This window comes from Felis catus, chromosome A3 (genome assembly GCF_018350175.1).
Source record: "Felis catus isolate Fca126 chromosome A3, F.catus_Fca126_mat1.0, whole genome shotgun sequence".
Classification (NCBI taxonomy): Eukaryota; Metazoa; Chordata; class Mammalia; order Carnivora; family Felidae; genus Felis; species Felis catus.
In genome coordinates this window covers 74,182,423-74,203,073 of record NC_058370.1, presented here as the reverse complement: position 1 = coordinate 74,203,073, position 20,651 = coordinate 74,182,423, and the positions used below count along the sequence as shown (strand labels likewise).

The 20,651-nt window shown below is 34.3% G+C and overlaps 1 protein-coding gene across 6 annotated transcripts in view; it reads left to right on the top strand.

Moving 5' to 3' along the window:
* PPP4R3B (protein phosphatase 4 regulatory subunit 3B) overlaps positions 1-20,651 on the top strand; it is a 65,915-nt gene that overhangs the window by 43,023 nt on the left and 2,241 nt on the right. For 4 of the 6 annotated variants that reach the window (XM_019827237.3, XM_019827236.3, XM_003984012.6 and 1 more), the window contains 7 exons: positions 403-505; positions 4,012-4,053; positions 6,100-6,258; positions 9,449-9,618; positions 11,901-12,040; positions 12,441-12,625; positions 14,454-14,656. In XM_019827237.3, the coding sequence (XP_019682796.1) occupies positions 403-505; positions 4,012-4,053; positions 6,100-6,258; positions 9,449-9,618; positions 11,901-12,040; positions 12,441-12,625; positions 14,454-14,656 (1,002 nt within the window). Of the gene's footprint in view, positions 1-402; positions 506-4,011; positions 4,054-6,099; positions 6,259-9,448; positions 9,619-11,900; positions 12,041-12,440; positions 12,626-14,451; positions 14,657-20,651 lie in introns of those variants that run through there. The other 2 variants (XM_006930107.5, XM_045054234.1) reach the window with 2 other exon arrangements.

The following is a 20,651-nucleotide window of genomic DNA, read 5'->3' as shown; positions in this document are numbered from 1 at the left end:
GCTTGATAAATCAATTTGGTGTTTTTTCATATTTGGATATGCTATGAAATCTGGAATTTCAAAGTTTAAGCAGTTAAGTTGCTCCTCCCACATTGCTTGATAGATATTCTTCATTGCATTGCAGATCACAAGCGTATTTGAAGAAAAATTCTTCTGAATAATTTTCCTCAGATAAACTTTTTATCATCATTTTCTTGGCTTTCATTTTAATATAATAAGTAATACGAAATAGATTTGATTTTTTAGTACTGCAAAATATCAAGTTGAACATAAAACTAGTTTTTTGCTGCTTTTGGGGTATCTTAAAGTATCTGTTATTTGTGTATGACCTGCACTAATTCTTAGAGACATTTTATTAATTAAAAGATAATAAAGTATTTTTTTTAATTCTGTATATTTCAGAAAACTGAAAAAAGTGAATTTCTAAATTTCTTCTACAACCATTGTATGCATGTTCTCACAGCACCACTTTTGACCAATACTTCAGAAGATAAGTGTGAAAAGGGTACGGTCTCTTACTTACCTGCTTATGGTTTCTGTTTTTGAAGACTAAAATAAGTATTAAATCTACAACAAGATGTCTCCTCAGTGCTTTATATGTCAGGGAAATTAATACTGAAAAATTTTAACTGCAGTATAAAATCATGATTTCCCTTGTTTCAGAGTGTCTGTGTTAGAGAATGATACAGAAAATGTGGCAAAAAGCATTGCACCTTGAGGAAGAGACTTATAAACATCTAGCAAAAGGAGATTGTTCCCAGAGTTGTTAGAGTTAGTATCGAGAATAAGAGTAGACAGTATATTACCTATATTAGAAAATCCAAGGGAACCATCGTTTTGGAGGATAATTTGGCAGTATAGTAAAAACTCTTTAATTTTACAACATAAGGATCAAAAGTTGATGGGTTAATCAAAAAAGTTGATTAAAGCAGAGAACGGTTTAAAAAAATTAGCTACATATGTGGCACCAGAGTGACCCAGTCTGGAAAGCGTCCTACTTTTGATTTTGGCTCAGGTCATGATCTCATGTTTTGTGAGATCGAGCCCTGCATTGGGCTCCGTGCAGACAGAACAGAGCCTGCTTGGGGTTCTCTCTCTCTCACTCTCTGTCTCTCAAAATAATTAATTAACATTAAAAAAAATAAAGTTAAAAAAACTCCGTCAACATTTATTCTTTTTTAATGTTTATTTTTATTTTGAGACACAGAAAGAGAGAGAAAGACAGCGGGAATCCCAAGGGGGAAAATCCCAAGCAGGCTCTGCATTGTCAGCGCAGAGCCCAGCGTGGGACTTGATCTCATGAACCACAAGATCATGACCCGAGCCAAAATTAAGAGTTGGAGGCTTAACCAGCTGAGCCACCCATGCACCCTTGTAAATATTTATTCTAAATTCTGACTCATTTGCTGATATTTTGTAGAGGGGCAAGCCTTTTTTTTAATGTACTTTTTAACATATTTCCATGTCCTCTATCACACATAAACTACACCTGTAATTCATCAGCTACAACTTCTGGTTTTTCTACTTCTACTGTATTCAGCTTAGCCATAGATACTACATTTTTATGATATTACATCAGTCTGCAGTATTTAAATTATGTATTCATACTGCCAAAAATAACTAGCATAAACAAAGGACTTTTTGATAAGCATACAACTCATCTGGTGAAATGAGAAATAGGGGGGACACATTCAATGAGTCAGTTAAGAAGTAAGTGAAAGAGAGTGTTTACTAAAGTAATAAAATTGTGAACTGGGCACACCTTACATAATACCATCAATTCAATTTCTGAGTGTCTATCCTAGGGAACACTTATTTATTTGTTTTTATTTAAATTTGAGTTAGATAACATACAGTGCAGTTGTGGTTTCAGGAGTAGAATTCGGTGATTCATCATATACAACACCCAGTGCTTATCACAAATGCCCTCCTTAATGCCCATCACCCATCTAGCCCATCCCCGACCTACCTTCCTCCATCAACCCTCCATTCTTCATCGTTAAGAATCTCTTGTGGTTTGTTTCCCCCTCTCCTCTTTTTTTCCCCCTTCTCATATAGCCATCTGTTTTGTCTCTTAAATTCCACTTATCAGTGAAATCATATGGTATTTTTCTCTGATTGATTTATTTCACTTAGCATAATACATTCTAATTCTAGCTCCATCCAGGTCATTACAAATGGTAAGATTTCATTCTTTTTGATGGCTGAGTAATGTTCTATCATGTAGATAATAGATACAGATATATAGACACAGATACACACATGTACACACACACACCACATCTTCTTTATCCATTCATCAGTCAGTGGACATTTAGTAATGTTAATAATGCTGCTATAATCATTAGAGTGCATGTACCCCTTTGAATCTTTAGTTCTGTATCCTTTGGGTAAATACCTAGAAGTGCAATTACTGGATCCTAGGGTAGTTCTATATTTAGTTTTTTGAGGAACTTGTATACTGCTCTCCAGAATGGCTGTACCAATTTGCACTCCCACCAACAGTGCAGGAGTTTCCCCTTTCTCATGCTTACCAGCACCTGTTTCTTGTGGTGTTAATGTAAGCCATTCTGACATGAGCGAGGTAGTATCTCATTGTGGCTTTGATTTGTATTTCCCTAGGGAACATTTATGCATGTGCATGACAGGTACAAGGATGTTGGTGCCTTGCTCATGGTAGGAAAATGAAGAATGTATGGTATATTCATATAATGGAATACTATATAGCAATTAAAATAATTGAATTTTGATCTTTCATCTGACTAGTTCCCAAAAATATATAGTTGGGTAAAACATGTTGCAGAACATTTTCATGCAGAATGGTTTCATATGTATAAATTAAAATAAATTTTTAATCTTTATTTTAAAATACTTCCAGCCATAGAAAAATATTTAGATAATTGTATAACAGACCCCCATATATTTCCTGTTGGCTTTATCAAAACTAACTTGACATATTTTTCCAAATATTTTCGAAAAGAAAATAAATTACAGATTTGTTGGAGTTTCCTGTTCTCCCCACATTCTCATTTCTCCCCCATCCCTCAAGAAATGCTAAATTTGAAGTTTATCACCCCATGTCTGTTTATATTATTATGACATGTATAATGTATTATTTTTCATGTTTTCAAACTTGATAAGAATTGATTTCTGTTTTTCATATTCTGCAATTTTTTTACTCAGTGCTTTTTAGAAATCTGTCCATATTGATGGAGTTCTTATTTTTAAACCCTACATAATATTCTCTTATGAGTATGTTGTAATTTAACCTTTCTGCCTCTAATGTACATTTGTTTCCAGATTTTTTATCATACACAATGCTGTGTGATAGTCTTATTTTTTTCTACACAAATGTACTGTAAGCCATGTGCCTAGAAATCAGAACTTATAATGTCTTACTTACTTTCTCAAAATTCAAAGCATAAATGACTAATTGTTAACATGTGTTATTCTGGAGTTGAAGAAACTCCTCCGTAGAGAGACCTGTCCTAATTGTTGGAAGATGGCTAAGAGAAGTAAAAGAAGTATCATTCTTTTCTCTGGTTGTAACCTCACTTTCTTTTATCAGAATATTTGTGATATTGTCTTTTAATAATTCCTCATCTGCACCCAATTCTGTAAACAATTGCAGATACAGGTATATTTGAAGCAACTAAATTTTTTAAATTGAAATATAATTGATACACAGTGCTACGTTGAAGAGTCTATACATTAAGCTGTGCTCACCACAAGTTGTAGTTACCATCTGTCACCACACAGTGCTGTTACAGTACCATTAACTATGTTTCCTGTGCTGTACCTTTTATCCCTGTGACATACATTCCATAACTGGAACCTTGTATCTCCCTTTACTCATTTTGCCCACCCCCTTACCCTCTCCTCACAACTAATTCATAATGGTTATTATCCAGGTAAAATGAGATTATGATCAAAGACATGCTTTGTATGTTGTAAAGTACTAGGAAAATGTGATCTAATTATTACTGAACTGACTTTAACTTTTTTTATTAGATAATATAGTTGGATCTAACAAGAACAGCACGATTTGCCCTGGTAAGTATAAATTCTTATTTTATGAACTAATACAAAGTGAAAGCTTTTTTTCCTCAGAGTATAATGCATTTATTTATACAAGGCTAGGAAAGGCATATTTTCAAACAAATGAAATTAAAAAAATATATTTCCTTTTTTCTTTATAATAAAGAAAAGGGTCCACTTTCTCCAATATAAAAGATAGAAAACCAGTTGGAATTTTTTGTTTTTGTAAATTTAGAGCTTATTTTCTGATATTTTTTTGAGAAGATACCTGAAAATTGAGGATTTTAGTTCATTCTTATCTTTGAAATCCTAAGGCCAGTTAGGAACTAGTATTGATGACAACATTATGCTTAGGTATTGTTTATGAATGTGAGTGTAAACACTGTTGCTTCTGCTTGGAACATGCATAGCAGGTGTGGGGCTGGGAGTATGGAAAATATGCTGTGTGCACCTAGCATCCTATCTTTTCTGCCAGGCTCATCAAAGGTCTAGGAGAGATTGGATTCAAGATATCATGAGTAATTTCATGTCCTAATTTGAGAATGTGAAAACAAGACATTTATTAACACTGCAGATCATTGTTACAAAATCTTTGTAAATAAAATTTGGGAATTGAGAGTTTAAGAGAGTTTGTTTTTTTAATGGTGAGGGACTAGTTCATATATTGGTTGTGGTGCTGGTTACACAGATTGCTCTGAAGCAAGTAAAACTCTTTACTTGCATTGAAAGTAGGAAGGATCTTTGAAATACCAGAACTGTATTTTGTATTTCTGTTTTAGTTTATTTATTTATTTTGAGGGTGGGGGAGGGGCAGAGAAAGGGAAAGAGAGAATGCCAAGCAGGCTCTGCACTCTCAGTACAGATCCAACACAGGACTTGATCACACAAACCATGAGATCATGACCTGAGCCAAAATCAAGAATCAGCCACTTAACCAACTGAACCAGCCACTTAAAAACTGAACAGGTGACCCAGTTTTTAATGGCTATTCTGTTATCAAAAGAATGCTGATTTATTCCTGATAGGATCATAGTTGCATAAAATATTTATTTATAATTGTAATCTTCTTCAAAAATACAATAGTTGGACTAGATTTACTCTGTAAAGCTGTAATTACAAAATTTCCTCACGGCTTAATATTTCTTGCCTAAAACATTTGTAATAGGTGTGGGTAATTGTTGACATGAGCCTTTGACATACATTCAATTTTGATGTTCAGGAAACAATTTGAAATCTCATGAATGTATACACCAAAGCCTCTTGAGGGAAAAAAACCAGTGTAGTTTATTTCAGTAGGCATCTCATGGATATCATGATTTGATGTTAAAATGATTATTGTTAAAAATAAATATTGATGTAATATTTTTCACTTGATGTTCAAATAGCCAAAAATGTCCTTTCCTTAAAGGTGTCTTTAAAGAAAGCATATTGGGGCGCCTGGGTGGCTCAGTCGGTCGAGTGCCCTACTTTGGCTCAGGTCATGATCTCATGGGTCGTGAGTTTGAGCCCCACGTCTGGCTTGCTCCTGTCAACACAGAGTCTGCTTCCGATCCTCTGTCCCCCCTGTGCCCCTCCCCCACTCGTGAATGCACACTTGCTCTCTTTCTCTCAAAAATGAATTTTTAAAACATACTTATTTTACTGGGGAAATTTATATTGCACCATGTGATGGGCAAAAAGTTTGAGCTATTTACTGTGGACTCTTTTTATCGGTTAATTAATAGTAATAGCACATATTAAGGAAACACTACTAAGAAGATCTCAATGCAATGACGGTTTTCTTATCATGTTTGTAGATTTTTATTTAGACTTTCTTTCCTCTTAATATTCATAAATATTTTATACAAGAGCCTTAGAAAGTATCCATTTAGTCAGTAAAACTGATAATACTTTTGGGGAGTCTGCTAATGAAAAAGTAAAAATCCGTAGCTTCTTTAATTGATATAAAAATGAGGAGCAAATAGAATTTTACTGTTGCTCTAAAATCTAGGACATAAGCTTTATTCTATTTAGATGAATTGCGATATTTATTTTATTTTCATATGATGACTTTCTTTGTAGATAATTATCAAACAGCACAGCTGCTTGCCTTAATTTTAGAACTACTCACATTTTGCGTGGAACATCACACATACCACATAAAAAACTATATTATGAACAAGGACTTGCTAAGAAGAGTCTTGGTCTTGATGAATTCAAAGCACACTTTCCTGGCCTTGTGTAAGTAACACTTTAAATGAATGTTCTTGTAAAATATCTTAAGAAACAACATTTTTAATAGAGATAAACCCTGAAGTTACCCATTGGACTTTATTTTTTTTAGCAGTATATATGCTATTAAAAAGATGATTTTATGAGAAGTACTAATCTTTTATTTAAAGGACAGGAGGAATAGGTCATGGTGCTTCCCACCCACATATTACTCACATTTGGATTGAATTGGCTTAAGTCGTGATACAATAGCATGTACAACAACAGCGTTTCACTAATACAACAAGTCCTACTGTCTTTTACATCCGCTTCATTACACTGTCATTCATTGGTGACTTTTTTTTATACTTTTGAGATATAGCCTTGAAATATTTTTGTGTAACTCGGGTTATTTATTGAACTTGTAAAAATAATTTAGGAGTAGTCCCCCTCAGTAGACCAATTGAACCGGTAATAATCAAACTTAAATGCCAGTATTTGCTTCAGTTGATGGTTGCCAAACTTTTAACTTTCCTTTCCTCTTCACAATTTTACCTGCAAATAGAGATAAACTAACAACTTCCTCTCTCCAAATAAAAAGAGCTTTGTGTGTTTTTTCTGAGCATAAAAATCATAGATAAAATGTAAACATTTAATATATAGAGAAAATATTAATCCCCCAACCATTATTTTTAAGACCTTAAAAGTAGCCACCATTAACAGCCTGCACAGTTTTTTTCTGTCTCCGTAAAAATTTATATAAACATATTTACACAGTTACAGGTATTTTTTATTTTTATCCAAAAAAGGATCATATTAACATACTTCTCAGTCCCTTAGTCTTACTCTAGGTGATTGAATATAGTCTCAACTAAGTTGTTTTCCTAAATGTAGCTGAGTAACATTTGATGGAGTGGCTCTTCCACAATTTATTCTGCCATTCTGCAGTGTACAGATTATGGGATTGTTTTGGTATTTTGCCACTCCAAACAACATTGTAGTAAATAGTCTAGTATATGAATCTTTTAAGTATTGGTTTATTTCCATAGTGTAGATTCCCAATAATTCTATTGCCAGAAAAGAATGTTTATATAGTTTTAATGTATCCTTTTAAATTTGAGTTTAACATACAGCCTCCAGATAACTTTCCCAAAAGATTGAAGCACTTGACACTCTGGCAGCATTCAGTTTTACTGGCTCCTAAAATGTTAGGAGGCAGATGATGGGAAATGTGGTATTCCACTTGTGTTTTCATTTATGTTTTCTTTGGCAACATACTTTCATGTTTTAGTGTTTTTGAATTTTATCTGTTGTGGATTGTCTGTTACCTTTTTCTTAGAGCTCATTTTATATTAGAGATACCAGTAATATATCATGTTTGGGGGGGAAAATGTCCCAGTCTCATTTGTCTTTCACATTTACCTTTATTTTATTTTTTGACATAACAATTTAAAATTCTCCCTGATGAAAAATATGTCTTCTTTTTATGAGTTTTGAGGATTTTGTCTTGCTTAGGAACATCTATGTCCTCTAAGATTATACAAATAAAATATCCTCCTCATTTTACTTCTGATATTTTTATTATTTCATTTTTTACTTATATATGTAATACATTTGAGGTTTGTTTTTGTATATGGTTTGGAGGGTCTTGCTTTGTTTTCTTCTAGATGGATAGCCAACTGTGCCCATCCTCTTATTAAATAAACTATATTTTTCTCACTGAATGAAAGTTTCTCTTTTGTTATCCAGTAAGTTACCACATATATCTTGTGTCTTACTTCTGGACTAATATTTTTAAATCTGTTACTTTACTAGACGAAATAAATGGGAAAGTTTATTCTTAGTCCACTATGGCATCTTTGTTGTAAAGTTAATTATCTGCTAAGTCCCTCCTCACTTTTCGTTTTCATAATTTTCTTGGTTCGTGGACACTTGTTCTTTCACAGTAACTTAAAAATAATTTTATCTAGTTCATCCTGATCACATTTACATTAAATTTTTATATTAATTTTCGGAAGATGGATGTTCTCATGATAGGTGTTCTTATGTGGCTTTCTGTAGCAAGTGCTTAGGGATGACTGCAGAGTCATTTCTTTATGTGGATGTGCCATAATTGAACAAATCTCCAGTATTTACATGTTTACATTGCTTCAAGATTTCCATTATAATTAGCAGTGTAGTTGTTACTATATCCTACTATTCACCAGCAGTGTATGAGAGTGCTCACATCTTTACCGGTGCTTCAGTCTTTTTAATCTTAAGTAAGTACTTCTTGTTCTGCTACAAAGACTAGGTGTTGTTAGAAGTCTAGCACTTCTCTTCACACTTGTTTAGTGTTACAGTCATCCTACATTTAGACCTTACATGGCCTGTTTCTGTTTTATTCTCAGATAATATTAGGAACCTCTTTTGACAGACACAACTTCTTTTAATGAATTCCATCTGTGAACAGTGGGTTGAAATGAGAGACTGAACATTTCAGTATTCTAAAATGTGAAAAGCCAGATGATACTGCTTATTTGTTACTCTGTTGTTCTTTTACAAGTACAGCCTGATCTGCTATGGCAAAACAGCTCATAAGCGCTTGGTAAACAAGGAAATGACATTATAATGTGTAGGTAGCGTCAGTTCACAGATGCTTTTTCCAAGGCAAAGAGAACTGAAATGGTGGGAGTGGAACTGTAGCTTTCATCAGAAAAGTGAAAGACCTTCAGCCCTCCTCTTAAGCTGGCAGCAAGAACCCCTTTGGCTTTATTTTCAGGAAATCACAAAGAAGTACCTACCTTCAGAGCTCCCTCCTGCAGAGAGGCAAGGCCGTCTTGACAGGCTATACCGCTGCTCCGCCCACCTTCGTGACGGACAGCCCTGCGCTGGTCCTGAGCTGCTGTCACTGTACTGTCTTCATGTCCACCAGCACTGCTCCCAGTACTGCCGGCATCGGCAGCCTGTGCTTTCTATATGTTTTTTTAATCTCTATATTATGGAGCTACCTGCCTGAATAGTTTATTTATCTCCTAAATACCAATTATTGGACTTTTTGCTAGCTACCAGAGAAGTTTATACAAGTTTAAGTGGTCTCTCCCTAACTTATTTTTTCCCTCAAAACCCAATTATTTTTAGTACACAGTGTTTACTTTTTATTTTAGAAGTATACATTCTTTATACTTCCCAATAATTATTAATAAATTATCAATTTGTTCCCTGTATTATTTTTAATTAGGTGCTCTTCGTTTTATGAGGCGGATAATTGGCCTTAAAGATGAATTTTATAATCGTTACATCACGAAGGGAAATCTTTTTGAGCCAGTTATAAATGCTCTCCTGGATAACGGAACTCGGTACAATCTGTTGAATTCAGCTGTCATTGAGTTATTTGAATTTATAAGAGTGGTAAGTTTATAGTAAAGGCTTCTTAACAAAATAATTATATGTTTAGCAATGTTAATATTCTAAATTGTGAAATTGAGCATAGTGTTTTAACCCATGTTTACTGTGTATTATTTTCATTGGCCAAATGTTTTAGGATTATATTTGGCATATGTATGTAGACTTTTCAGTCAAGCATGCCATTCAATGATGTGATCTCTCTGATCTGTTGTAGAGGTAATGATAAATATAGAAAGGTTGAAAATAATTACTTTGATAAACTTTGATGGAAGATGTATAAAAGGTAAGCTTTTATCATGGAATTTTAAGTTGAAGAGACCAGGAAGTAGGCAGACCACTCCAACTGCCTTATTTTATAGATGAGGTACGTGAGTCATCCAAACTGATTTGCGTGATTGATTCAAGAGCATCCATTTGGTTAGGAGCACAGTCAGAGCTTGAAGATAGGTCACAGCTCGCTTTGGGCCAACATAAGATTTGTCATAAAAAGATCTGGAGAGAACTGTATGTGAGCAACAGGGATAAGACAGGTAACTGTAGAACCAGTACAATAAATTTACCCTCTCCCACACAATGAAATCATCCCACCAGGGCAAATGGCCACATGGTCAGAAAGAATTTGAAAAAAAGAAAATCAGAGCTAGAAATTCATTCTCTAGTTGCGTGTGTTACAAATCACATTTCTGCTCATGATATGCTATTCTCAGATAAAGATGATTTGGCTAACTGGATTATTTTTCTAATAATAGTCACTTGCTAAGAGTATGGTTTTCAAAAGGATGAAGAGGATAGAAGTACTCTTTAGCCTTAGAAAAGAGGGAACATACTTAACTAACTCACCAAGTATCTGAACCCCAGTTCACAGTGCACTGTTCTAATGAATAGAGATTGACTTTTGTATTTTTTTCCTTAAAATTTTTGGTGAGATACTGATAAAATGAGTTGTAGGGTAACAACCCCATCCCTATTCCTATGATTGAATTTGTTTTTCAGAAAATAATTTTGGGTAGTTGATAAATGTACATTGAATCCCAAAACTTGACTCATCATTTTGTTCAGGGTATAGTACAGAACCATTTTACCTGGGTTTCTAATATTTCTTAATTGAGATTTACAGGAGAACTAATTTAAAGACTTAAAATCCTTAAAAGAAACAGTTTGTGGTATATCTTTTTTTTTTTTTTAAGCTTATTTGAAAGTGAGAGAGAGAGAGAGAGAGAGAGAGAGAGCCCACGTGTGCATGCCTGAGTGGGGGAGGGGAGGAGAGAGAGACTCCCAAACAGGCTCTATGCTGTCAGGATGGATCCTGACTTGGGGCTTGATCTCAGGAACCATGAGAATCAAGAGTTGGGCACTTAACTGACTGAGTCACCCAGGTGTCCCTATTATGGTGTATCTTTTAAAGAAGTGGCATGTATATTTTTTACTAATATTAAATTCCTGAATGACGACTTCTATTATTAATAATAAAAATATTATTCAGGCACCTGCTTGAGATTCTGTCTCTGTTTCTCTCTCTTTCTGCCCTTTCCCCACTTGGGCGCACACTCTTTCTCAAAATTACAAATAAATAAACTTTTTTTTTAATGAGCCTGCTTCACACTCAGGTATTTGGAATGATTATTTAGAATGGTTCATATAGAATTTAGAAGTTATTGCTGTCAGTTTATTTCACAAAAATTATACCATTGGAAGACTGGAAATAGGTGGAATTCAAGTTAACAGTTGATCATATCTGTACATGTAATACAGTCAAAGGAGTCTGTGTTTATTATTTAGGTAAGGCTTCTTACCAGTTAAAGAAAGAGTCATTAAGTAACACCTAACATTTTGTTGAAAATATAATTAAAAAAAAATATATGATTTTCTAACTGGCTGTGTGCTCTGGATCAGGCCATCTAACCTCTGAGATCTTCAATTTTCCTTCTCTGTAAAATGGGAGTAATGAACCCTATTTCATAGAATTGTTAGGGGGATCAAGTGAAAGTATATGTTAAAGTGCTTTTTAAATTGTGAAGTGCTACATAAGTGGAAAAAATAAACAAGATATAAACTAAATCTGTTTACTTTCAGATGTTTAGTAGCCCCCCAAAAAGGCTTCTTTTTTATTCCAAGTTTTCTGAGGAGGCCTGGCTCATGTATAAAGAAACTAGGACACTTATTTTTGGAACGCGATTTTGAAAAATCTTTTTTGGTCAGCTTTGGAACTGTAAAAAAGTTTCTTTAAGTTTTTCTCCTAACAGTCATTGAATTATATTTGAATTGTAAATTTTGTCCTTATACAGGAAGATATCAAGTCTCTTACTGCACATATAGTTGAAAACTTTTATAAAGCACTTGAATCAATTGAATATGTTCAGACATTCAAAGGATTGAAGACTAAATATGAGCAAGAAAAAGACAGACAAAATCAGAAACTGAACAGGTATTGTTTTAAGTATATTGCATCTATAGTTTATATAATTATATCCAAAATCATCTTTTGTTTGGATCTGACATAATAAATTTACCCAGGAGCATTCTTTCCATCATTAGATAGTACAGAGTCTTATAGAAGGGTAGGATATTCTCCTTACCAGAATCTTTTATGTGAAAAATGACTGCTTTGTATCATAACTCAAGGTAAATTTTTAGTTTAGTTTGCAATATCCTTAAATATTTTGGGATATTTTCTGGTTACATCTTGTATCACAGTTGAGGTGGTTATGATATAAATTATACTCAGTTAAAATTACTTTAGCTCCTCTTGGTTATACATATTTATTCTCAAATTTAATCTGGTTACAAACTTTAAGTCATTAGTATTTGTGGTATGTTTCTTACAGTGTACCATCTATATTGCGTAGTAACAGATTTCGCAGAGATGCAAAAGCCTTGGAAGAGGATGAAGAAATGTGGTTTAATGAAGATGAAGAGGAGGAAGGAAAAGCAGTTGTGGCACCAGTAGAAAAATCTAAGCCAGAAGATGATTTTCCAGATACTTATGAAAAATTTATGGAGACCAAAAAAGGTATTAAAATTTTAAGTTTTTGAATAGTGCATCATTTTTAAATACAGAAATTATTGAGTTGTCTGTGAAGATTTGGCCATAGTATATAAAGTATGAAAGATATGAATTTTATAGTGAAATGTGGCCTTTTAAAATTTCCACATCTTTTTCCAAAGCTGGGACTTATTTTCATGTTTAAAATGTTTTTCTTGAAACTTGTCATTTTGTGAGGCCCTTCATTTACTATTTAGAAATTATTATATTTTCTACTTAATACATTGTCTTCTGTGAATAATCTTGGATTTATTTCTGTACTGAAATCCTCAATAATAATAGAGACCATATAGATCCATAGAAACTTTCCAGAGCACTCTGCCTTTTACAGCTGAGGAAACTAAGCTCAGAGAAGTAACTTTGCTCTTTGAAATTTTAAAATCATTATAAAAATTTAATAAAGATACGCTATCAAGGGAAGAGAAATGAAAGTAAAATTTCCCATCCTTCAAATAGTTTAACTTATTTTGAAAACTGAGATCTTACTTAGCTTTCAAAAGAACGAATCACTTTAATTCTATGGCCTAAAAAATTACCATTATTGGACTACTGCCCTCCATATATCATATAAATGTTTAATACAAATTTACATTTTGAAAAGCAAAGCATTTCCTGGACTTCATATAAAGTTTGTGATTTTGAATGTGAGGTATTCTAAAGGCAATTCTCCTTAGATAGTGTTTTATTGATTTATTACATTTTTCCTGAAACCGTTGTTCCCAGCATCATTCATCATGTACTTGTTAATGCTCTTAGTTCTGTTTACTTCAGCCTGGGGGAGCAAATAGCCCATTAAAATGTCCTAAGGAATAGGTGGTAATTTTTGGTGACCTAATTCTTCTACCTTTACTCATTACAGGCACTACCCTGACTGCCGTGGAAAGGGGCAGTGAGGCCGTGCTTGAAGCACTACATCCACTCAAGAATCATACACAAAAACAGCAACCAGATATGAAAGGATAGTAGATACCTATGTCATAAGAGAAACAGATAAAGGAACCTGGAATATTCAGGAAATAAGAGACTGATAGATATGATCATATCGTCTTTAAGCATTTAAAATACTGACTTGTGGGAGGGATTGTCAGGTTTTCACAAGGACTATAGGAGTATAGGATCAGTGCAGTGAGTAGAAGCTACAAAGAGACAGTAAAAGGAAGTCAGGCAGGTAATGAATCCTTGATGTGTCCTAGATACAGCAGTGTAGAATTCTAGCGTAGGATGACAGATTCTGGTATATAATTCTTAAGATCCTTTCTAATCCTGAGATTTCTAAGATTCCAGCTAATTAAAGACTTACCACTGTACACATCATGCTGTACTCTTATAAAGCAGAGGCAATGATTTATAAGTTTTATTTTTTTTTGAATTTATATTTTTTTCCCAATGTATGAAATTTATTGTCAAATTGGTTTCCATACAACACCCAGTGCTCATCCCAAAAGGTGCCTTCCTCAATACCCATCACTCACCCTTCCCTCCCTCCCACCCCCCATCAACCCTCAGTTTGTTCTCAGTTTTTAAGAGTCTCTTATGCTTTGGCTCTCTCCCACTCTAACCTCTTTTTTTTTTTTTTTTTTTCCTTCCCCTCCCCCATGGGTTTCTGTTAAGTTTCTCAGGATCCACATAAGAGTGAAAACATATGGTATCTGTCTTTCTCTGTATGGCTTATTTCACTTAGCATACACTCTCCAGTTCCATCCACATTAATGATTTATAAGTTTTAAAGTTACTGTGCTTTTCAGATGCTTTGCTTAGGAATCTTTACTAAAAAAGATTTAAAATTTTGCTTTAGCAAAAGAAAGTGAAGACAAAGAAAACCTTCCCAAAAGGACATCATCTAGTGGCTTCAAATTTACTTTCTCCCACTCTGCCAGTGCTGCTAATGGAACAAACAGTACAAACAGTAAATCTGTAGTGGCTCAGACACCACCAGCAAGTTCTAATGGATCCTCTTCCAAAACTACAAACTTGGCCACATCAGTAACAGCCACCAAGGTATGTGAAACTATTCTATACACAAACTTTGCTTTTTCCATCTTTAAAATTATTTCATGTTTACTAAAGGAAATTTGGATAATAAAAATAATTTCAAAGAAGAAAGTTTTGCTCGCTGTCATCAGAGAACATGACTGCTAATATTTGATTCTTTTTTAGGTATATGGGTTTATCAGACATGTAATTAAACAGTTTTGTATCTTGCTTTTATTTATTTGTTAAAAGAATTTTTCTTTGTTACTTAAATACTGTTGATGACCACAGAATTTCATTTTATTTATCTGTATCATAATATTTGTAAGCAACACACCCAGTAATATTTTGGAGCACATAAGTTGATTCTGCTATTTCATTGATGGGACTCCTGGTATTGTTGCATTTTAAGCTATTTTCTTGGATAGATGCATAAAGGAATGTTTTCATACATATTATCAGATACATCCAGAATGTCTATACCAGCTTATGTTACTATAAGCATTGTATGAGTGTGCTTGGCTCACTGCAGCTTTGCCAGTGTTAAATTTATTTTTAATCTTTGCCCATTAGGTTGCATAAACAGAATAGATCTCTTTCCCAATTGTGTGTTTTGTGTTAGTAGCAACGTTGATTATTAGCCTTTTGAATTTGCTCTTCTGCAAGTTGTCTTTTCATAGTCTTGTCTTTTTAAAATTGGCTTATGTTTTTCTTAATATGAATGAATCTTCAGTTATAAGGATATTAGCCTTTTTGTTACTTGCATAGCATATGTATTTCCCATTGGTTACTGTTTTATATAAACAAGTTTAAATTTTATATAAAACTCTCTTCTTTCATTTATATTGTTATTATACGCAACCATCCTTTTCCCCAAAAAGGAGTGGCATAAAATAAAAAGGCATAAATATAAGACAACTGTTAGGAGAAGAGTAGAAGGACAAGAGGAGGGAAATGTTATAGTAGTAGAAAACCTAATCTTAAGTGATGCATCTAGTTTTGAACACAAAATACAATTTGAATTTATTGTTTTACAAAAATGTGGAGTCTAGTCAGTATTGTATCGAGGTAGGCTCTTGACTAAAGATCACAGAAGTAGCATTGTCACTGAGATTCTACTGCTTTTGAAACATTTTATGTTTTTTAACTAGAAGTTTTAAAATTAATTTTCCCTTCTTGATAGGACAATTTAATGTAATATTTGTGATACTATAGTAAGAATATTTGCTGTGGAGTTCAATTGTTTGGGTTCAGATCTTGGCTTTGCCTCTTTCTAGGCTGTTTGACCTTGAGTAAATTATTAAATCTCTCACAACCTTAGTTTTTTTCATTATAAACAAGGATAAAAGAGCACCTACTCTAAAGGCATGTTGTAAATATTAAATTTTTTAATAAGTGTAAAGAGCTTAGAACACTGTTTGCACCCTCTCAATATAGACTTTTTTTTTTTTTTTAATCAAAGCAATACATGCACTTACTGTCAAAAGTCAAAGTAGTATTAAAATGTTGAGGGAAAAAATCAGTCCTTTTTCCTTTCCACAGAGATAGCTTAAAACTCTTGTACCTTCTATTTCTAAGTAATATGTTAATACTTCTGTGTTGTTTTGCCAAGTTTAGACCTAATTTATTCTTGTTATGGTAGGTAAGAATTTAGCATGTGAACAGTCCTTACCACACCCTCACCCTCATTTCTTCTCTCACAATTTTTGGTTAAATAATTGATAATTTTATTGCTGTGATGACAATATAAATATTCTTTGTGAATTTTTTCCTGGTCTTTTTTCCTATACTGTATTTTTCTTGGTAACTTTTCTCTTTCTAGAGTAAATAATGGCCACCATTTTTTCATTTGTTGCAGTAGTTAGGTGCCTGTCACTAATTCTTTCACTACCTCTCAGGTTAGTTTCCACATAGTATCCCCTGTGGAGACCTCTGTCTTGAAGCCTCCCTTCCAGTTCCAGTTTAGATCGGTTGCTGTCTAGATTTGCTGCACAGCTTTTGTCTTATGGCTGCCTCAGCCATCATCCTAGTACTTCTTTTGCCTCTCTTTTTCTTGGATTGTTTCCTGCATCTCATGTCTCTGGACTCTTTCTTGATTTTCCCTCCCATTTTGGTGGAACATATCCTCTAATAATTGTTTTCTAAAAAAAAAAAATGCCATGAGAGGTAAAATTTGAGACCTTCATGTATGAAGATATGTTGATTCTGTCTTCATACTTGACTGACAGTTTAACTGAATATAGAACCAGGTTGGAAATAATTTTCTTTTAAAAATTTGAAGTTACTGCTATCAAGTAATCTGAAGACATTCTTATTTATGATCCTTTGTGTGTGCTATTTTATTTTCTTCTTGGAAGCAGCCAAACAGTCATGTCCTTCAATCTGAGGACATTTTGTGCTATTTCACTATTAACTTATTGTTTGGATGTTGGGCCTTCCAGGTTTAGCTTACAATTTTCATAATTTTCCTCACTTATTACTCATTTTTTAAATCTTCTTGTTCTACTTTCTGGGTTATTTCCTAGAGTTCTTAATTTATTATCCTTCCAGATAATTTTTTACTTATGACCGAGCAAAATGAAATGCAAGCACTAACACATTTTTTACGCTTTTGACACTAACAGCAGATTGCCGTATCTGTCTACATCTTTTTGGGGGACAAGGAGAAAACAGTGATTGTTCTTGGAAAATAAATTGTTCAGTCACTCTAGACTATGACAAAAGTTTGAAATTAAGCAAGATAGGAGTTTACGGAAGTGAAACTAGTTAAATTGGCTCTCAGCCTTTTTCAACAAAGTGTAGCCACATTTCTAAGTGGTGGCAGGTTCTTTATCAGCAGTGCCCTGTTTAGCCATTTTCACTGTCTGTTTATTGCTGTAATCAAATTGATTGGTTCTTAAATAGATCAGATGTGAACTTTTCTAATTCTCCTTTGCAAGGCATCCTAAAGTTCTAATATATTTTTTAAAATTGCATTCTTTGATGGGTGCCTGGGTGGCTCAGTCTCAGTGGGTTAAACGTCCACCTTCAACTCAAGTCATGATCTCACAGTTCCATGAGTTCAGGCCCCACATTGGACTTTCTGCAGTCAGGACAGAGCCTGCTTTGGATCCTTTGTCTCCCTATCTCTGCCCCTCCCCTCTCATGTTCTCTCTCTCCCTCTCTCAGAAATAAAAAACATTTTTAAAAAAATTGCATTCTTTGAAAACTTGATAGTTTTCAAGGCTGGTAAGACATTAGCTACTAATGAAATTACAAAGTTTTTTTTTAGCTGTAGAGCTATAAAACATGCATGTTTTCCTTGAAGAAAAATAGTTACAAAAAAAAAAAAATGAAATCAGAATGGGAAACTAATAGTAGGCGGCCAAAACAAACACTTCTTTTGCCCCAGATTAACAAAAGAGAACACTGCTCTTGCTTTTTTCACATAACACATAACAGACTTATCTGGGTGAGCTTTCCATATCAGGATATAAAAGAACTTCCTGCATAGAATTCCAGCATATGATATACTTCAATTTATAACTAACCCTATTGATGCATTTAAAAAATTTTTAATGTTTATTAATTTGGGAGGGAGGGAGAAAGAGGGAATCCAAAGCAGGCTCCAGGCTCTCAGCTGTCAGCACAGAGCCCCACAGGAGGCTTGAACTCACAAACCACAAGATCATGACCTGAGCCGAAGTCGGAGGCTTAACGGACTGAGCCACACAGGCGCCCCCCGCCCCCCATTGATGCATTTTAAACTTGTTTCCAGCCTTTTGCAGTTAAAACAATTGTATGTGACTTTCTACACAAAATATTTCATATACATGTGTATTTTTTTTTTTTTTTTTAGTTTATTTAGTTTTGAGAGAAAGCGCAAGTAGGAGAGGGGCAAAGAGAGAGAGGGAGACATAGAATCTGAGGCAGGCTCCAGGCTCTGAGCTGTCAGCACAGAGCCTGAAGCAGGGCTCGAAACCGTGAACCAGGAGATCATGACTTGAGCCAAAGTCAGACACTTAACTGACTAAGCCACCCAGGCACCCCCTTATACATATTTCTGTATAGAATGTACATTTACAGTTTATCAAATTTACTCAGTAAAATGCAAATAAGTAGGTAGGTTCTTAACATGGTATGTATGGCTGATACCAAAAGCTAGCTTTATACTTAAGAAAATATTAGCAGTGTTCCTACCAGAGTTGGGGACAAGGTAGGATACCACTATCATTGCTGTAATTTAACCATTGTTCCTGGGTATTAGCCAATCCAGTTAGGTGAGATAAAGAAATTAAAGCTATAAAAATTAGAAGATGTAAAAGCTATCACTCCTGATGATTTTTAAAAATTTTATTAATCATGTTTATGGAAGATCTGTCCTTTGTTTTTTGCATAGAGGATAATTCTTGAATTCTCTCTCCTTAGAATTTTTTATTTTTATTTTATTTATTTATTTATTTATTTTCAACATTTATTTATTTTGGGGACAGAGAGAGACAGAGCATGAACGGGGGAGGGGCAGAGAGAGAGGGAGACACAGAATCGGAAACAGGCTCCAGGCTCTGAGCCATCAGCCCAGAGCCCGACACGGAGCTCGAACTCACGGACTGCGAGATCGTGACCTGGCTGAAGTCGGACACTTAACCGACTGTGCCACCCAGGTGCCCCTCCTTAGAATTTTTTAACATGATGAATTATACTAATAGTTTAAGTCCAGAATCTGTCAAATTGTTTACAGGGTGCACCTCTGGATTACAGGTCTTTTTACTTCCAATATTTCACGTTTTATATTTTTATTCTTTTCAGTAAACATGATTTTTTTTACTATATAGGAGTTTGTTTATGGTATAGATATAGAGATAAAATTGAAATTATGTAGGTGAGTGTTTCAGATAGACTATTTCTTAAGAAGTCATTTTAAATGTTACCCATTGGGAACTGAAATGTTTGTACATTATGATATATAATCTGTAATCCCTAAGCATAATGAAAACTTTCCTCGATAACTTGTTATCTTTGTGAATATCAGACTCGTGTCTTTTTATAAGGTAATAATGTCTTCTATCTCCTCTCATCTAACTTGTTTGGCTTGAAACCAAATAAATAAGAATGATATTAGTAATAGCTAATAGCAGTTACTGAACACTAACTACATACTAACCACTGTGCCCAGTGCTTTTTATGTTTTATTTTCAATTTAATTTTCAAAATAGTTCCGTGAGGTGTAAGTACTATTAATACCAATTTTACAGATAAGGAAAATGAGGCATAGAGATACTAAATCACTTGCCCACAGTCATGTACCTAAAAAATGGTGGCCTTGGAATTTGAAGTCAGGCAGACTACAATCAAATACATTCTTAACAATTTAGCCATATTACCTCTTGCTTATCAAACTTAAGACTTGATGGGGCGCCTGGGTGGCGCAGTCGGCTAAGCGTCCGACTTCAGCCAGGTCACGATCTCGCAGTCTGTGAGTTCGAGCCCCACGTCGGGCTCTGGGCTGATGGCTCAGAGCCTGGAGCCTGTTTCCGATTCTGTGTCTCCCTCTCTCTCTGCCCCTCCCCCGTTCATGCTTTGTCTCTCTCTGTCCCAAAAATAAACGTTGAAAAAAAATTTTTTTGTTTAAATAAAAAAAAAAGACTTGTGTGTTATTAAGCTGAGAAGACAGCAGAAAGATGCTCACGTAAATATATGTTACAAAGAAGTTTGATTTAATTCCCAGACTTTCTGATACTCTTTCTAGCTGCTCAGAGACCTTTGTTGATTAACACTACAGTGGTTCAGTTATATTTTGGCAAAGTGTTACTGCCAGATGTCTGGGTTCTTTAGACATGAAGCTACGTAGCTGTGAAGTAGGAGTTATTTCTATTGTATTTGAGGTCTGAAGGGTTTAAACTAAATTCATTGTTTACAGCAGCCTTTTAACCTGTGGGACATACATACTAACTTCATGGTGTCGGTTCAAAATGAACACAGACCTGAGAACATGTAATTTTCTGGGTAGAATGTGTAGAGCTTTAATACGATTTTCAAAGGG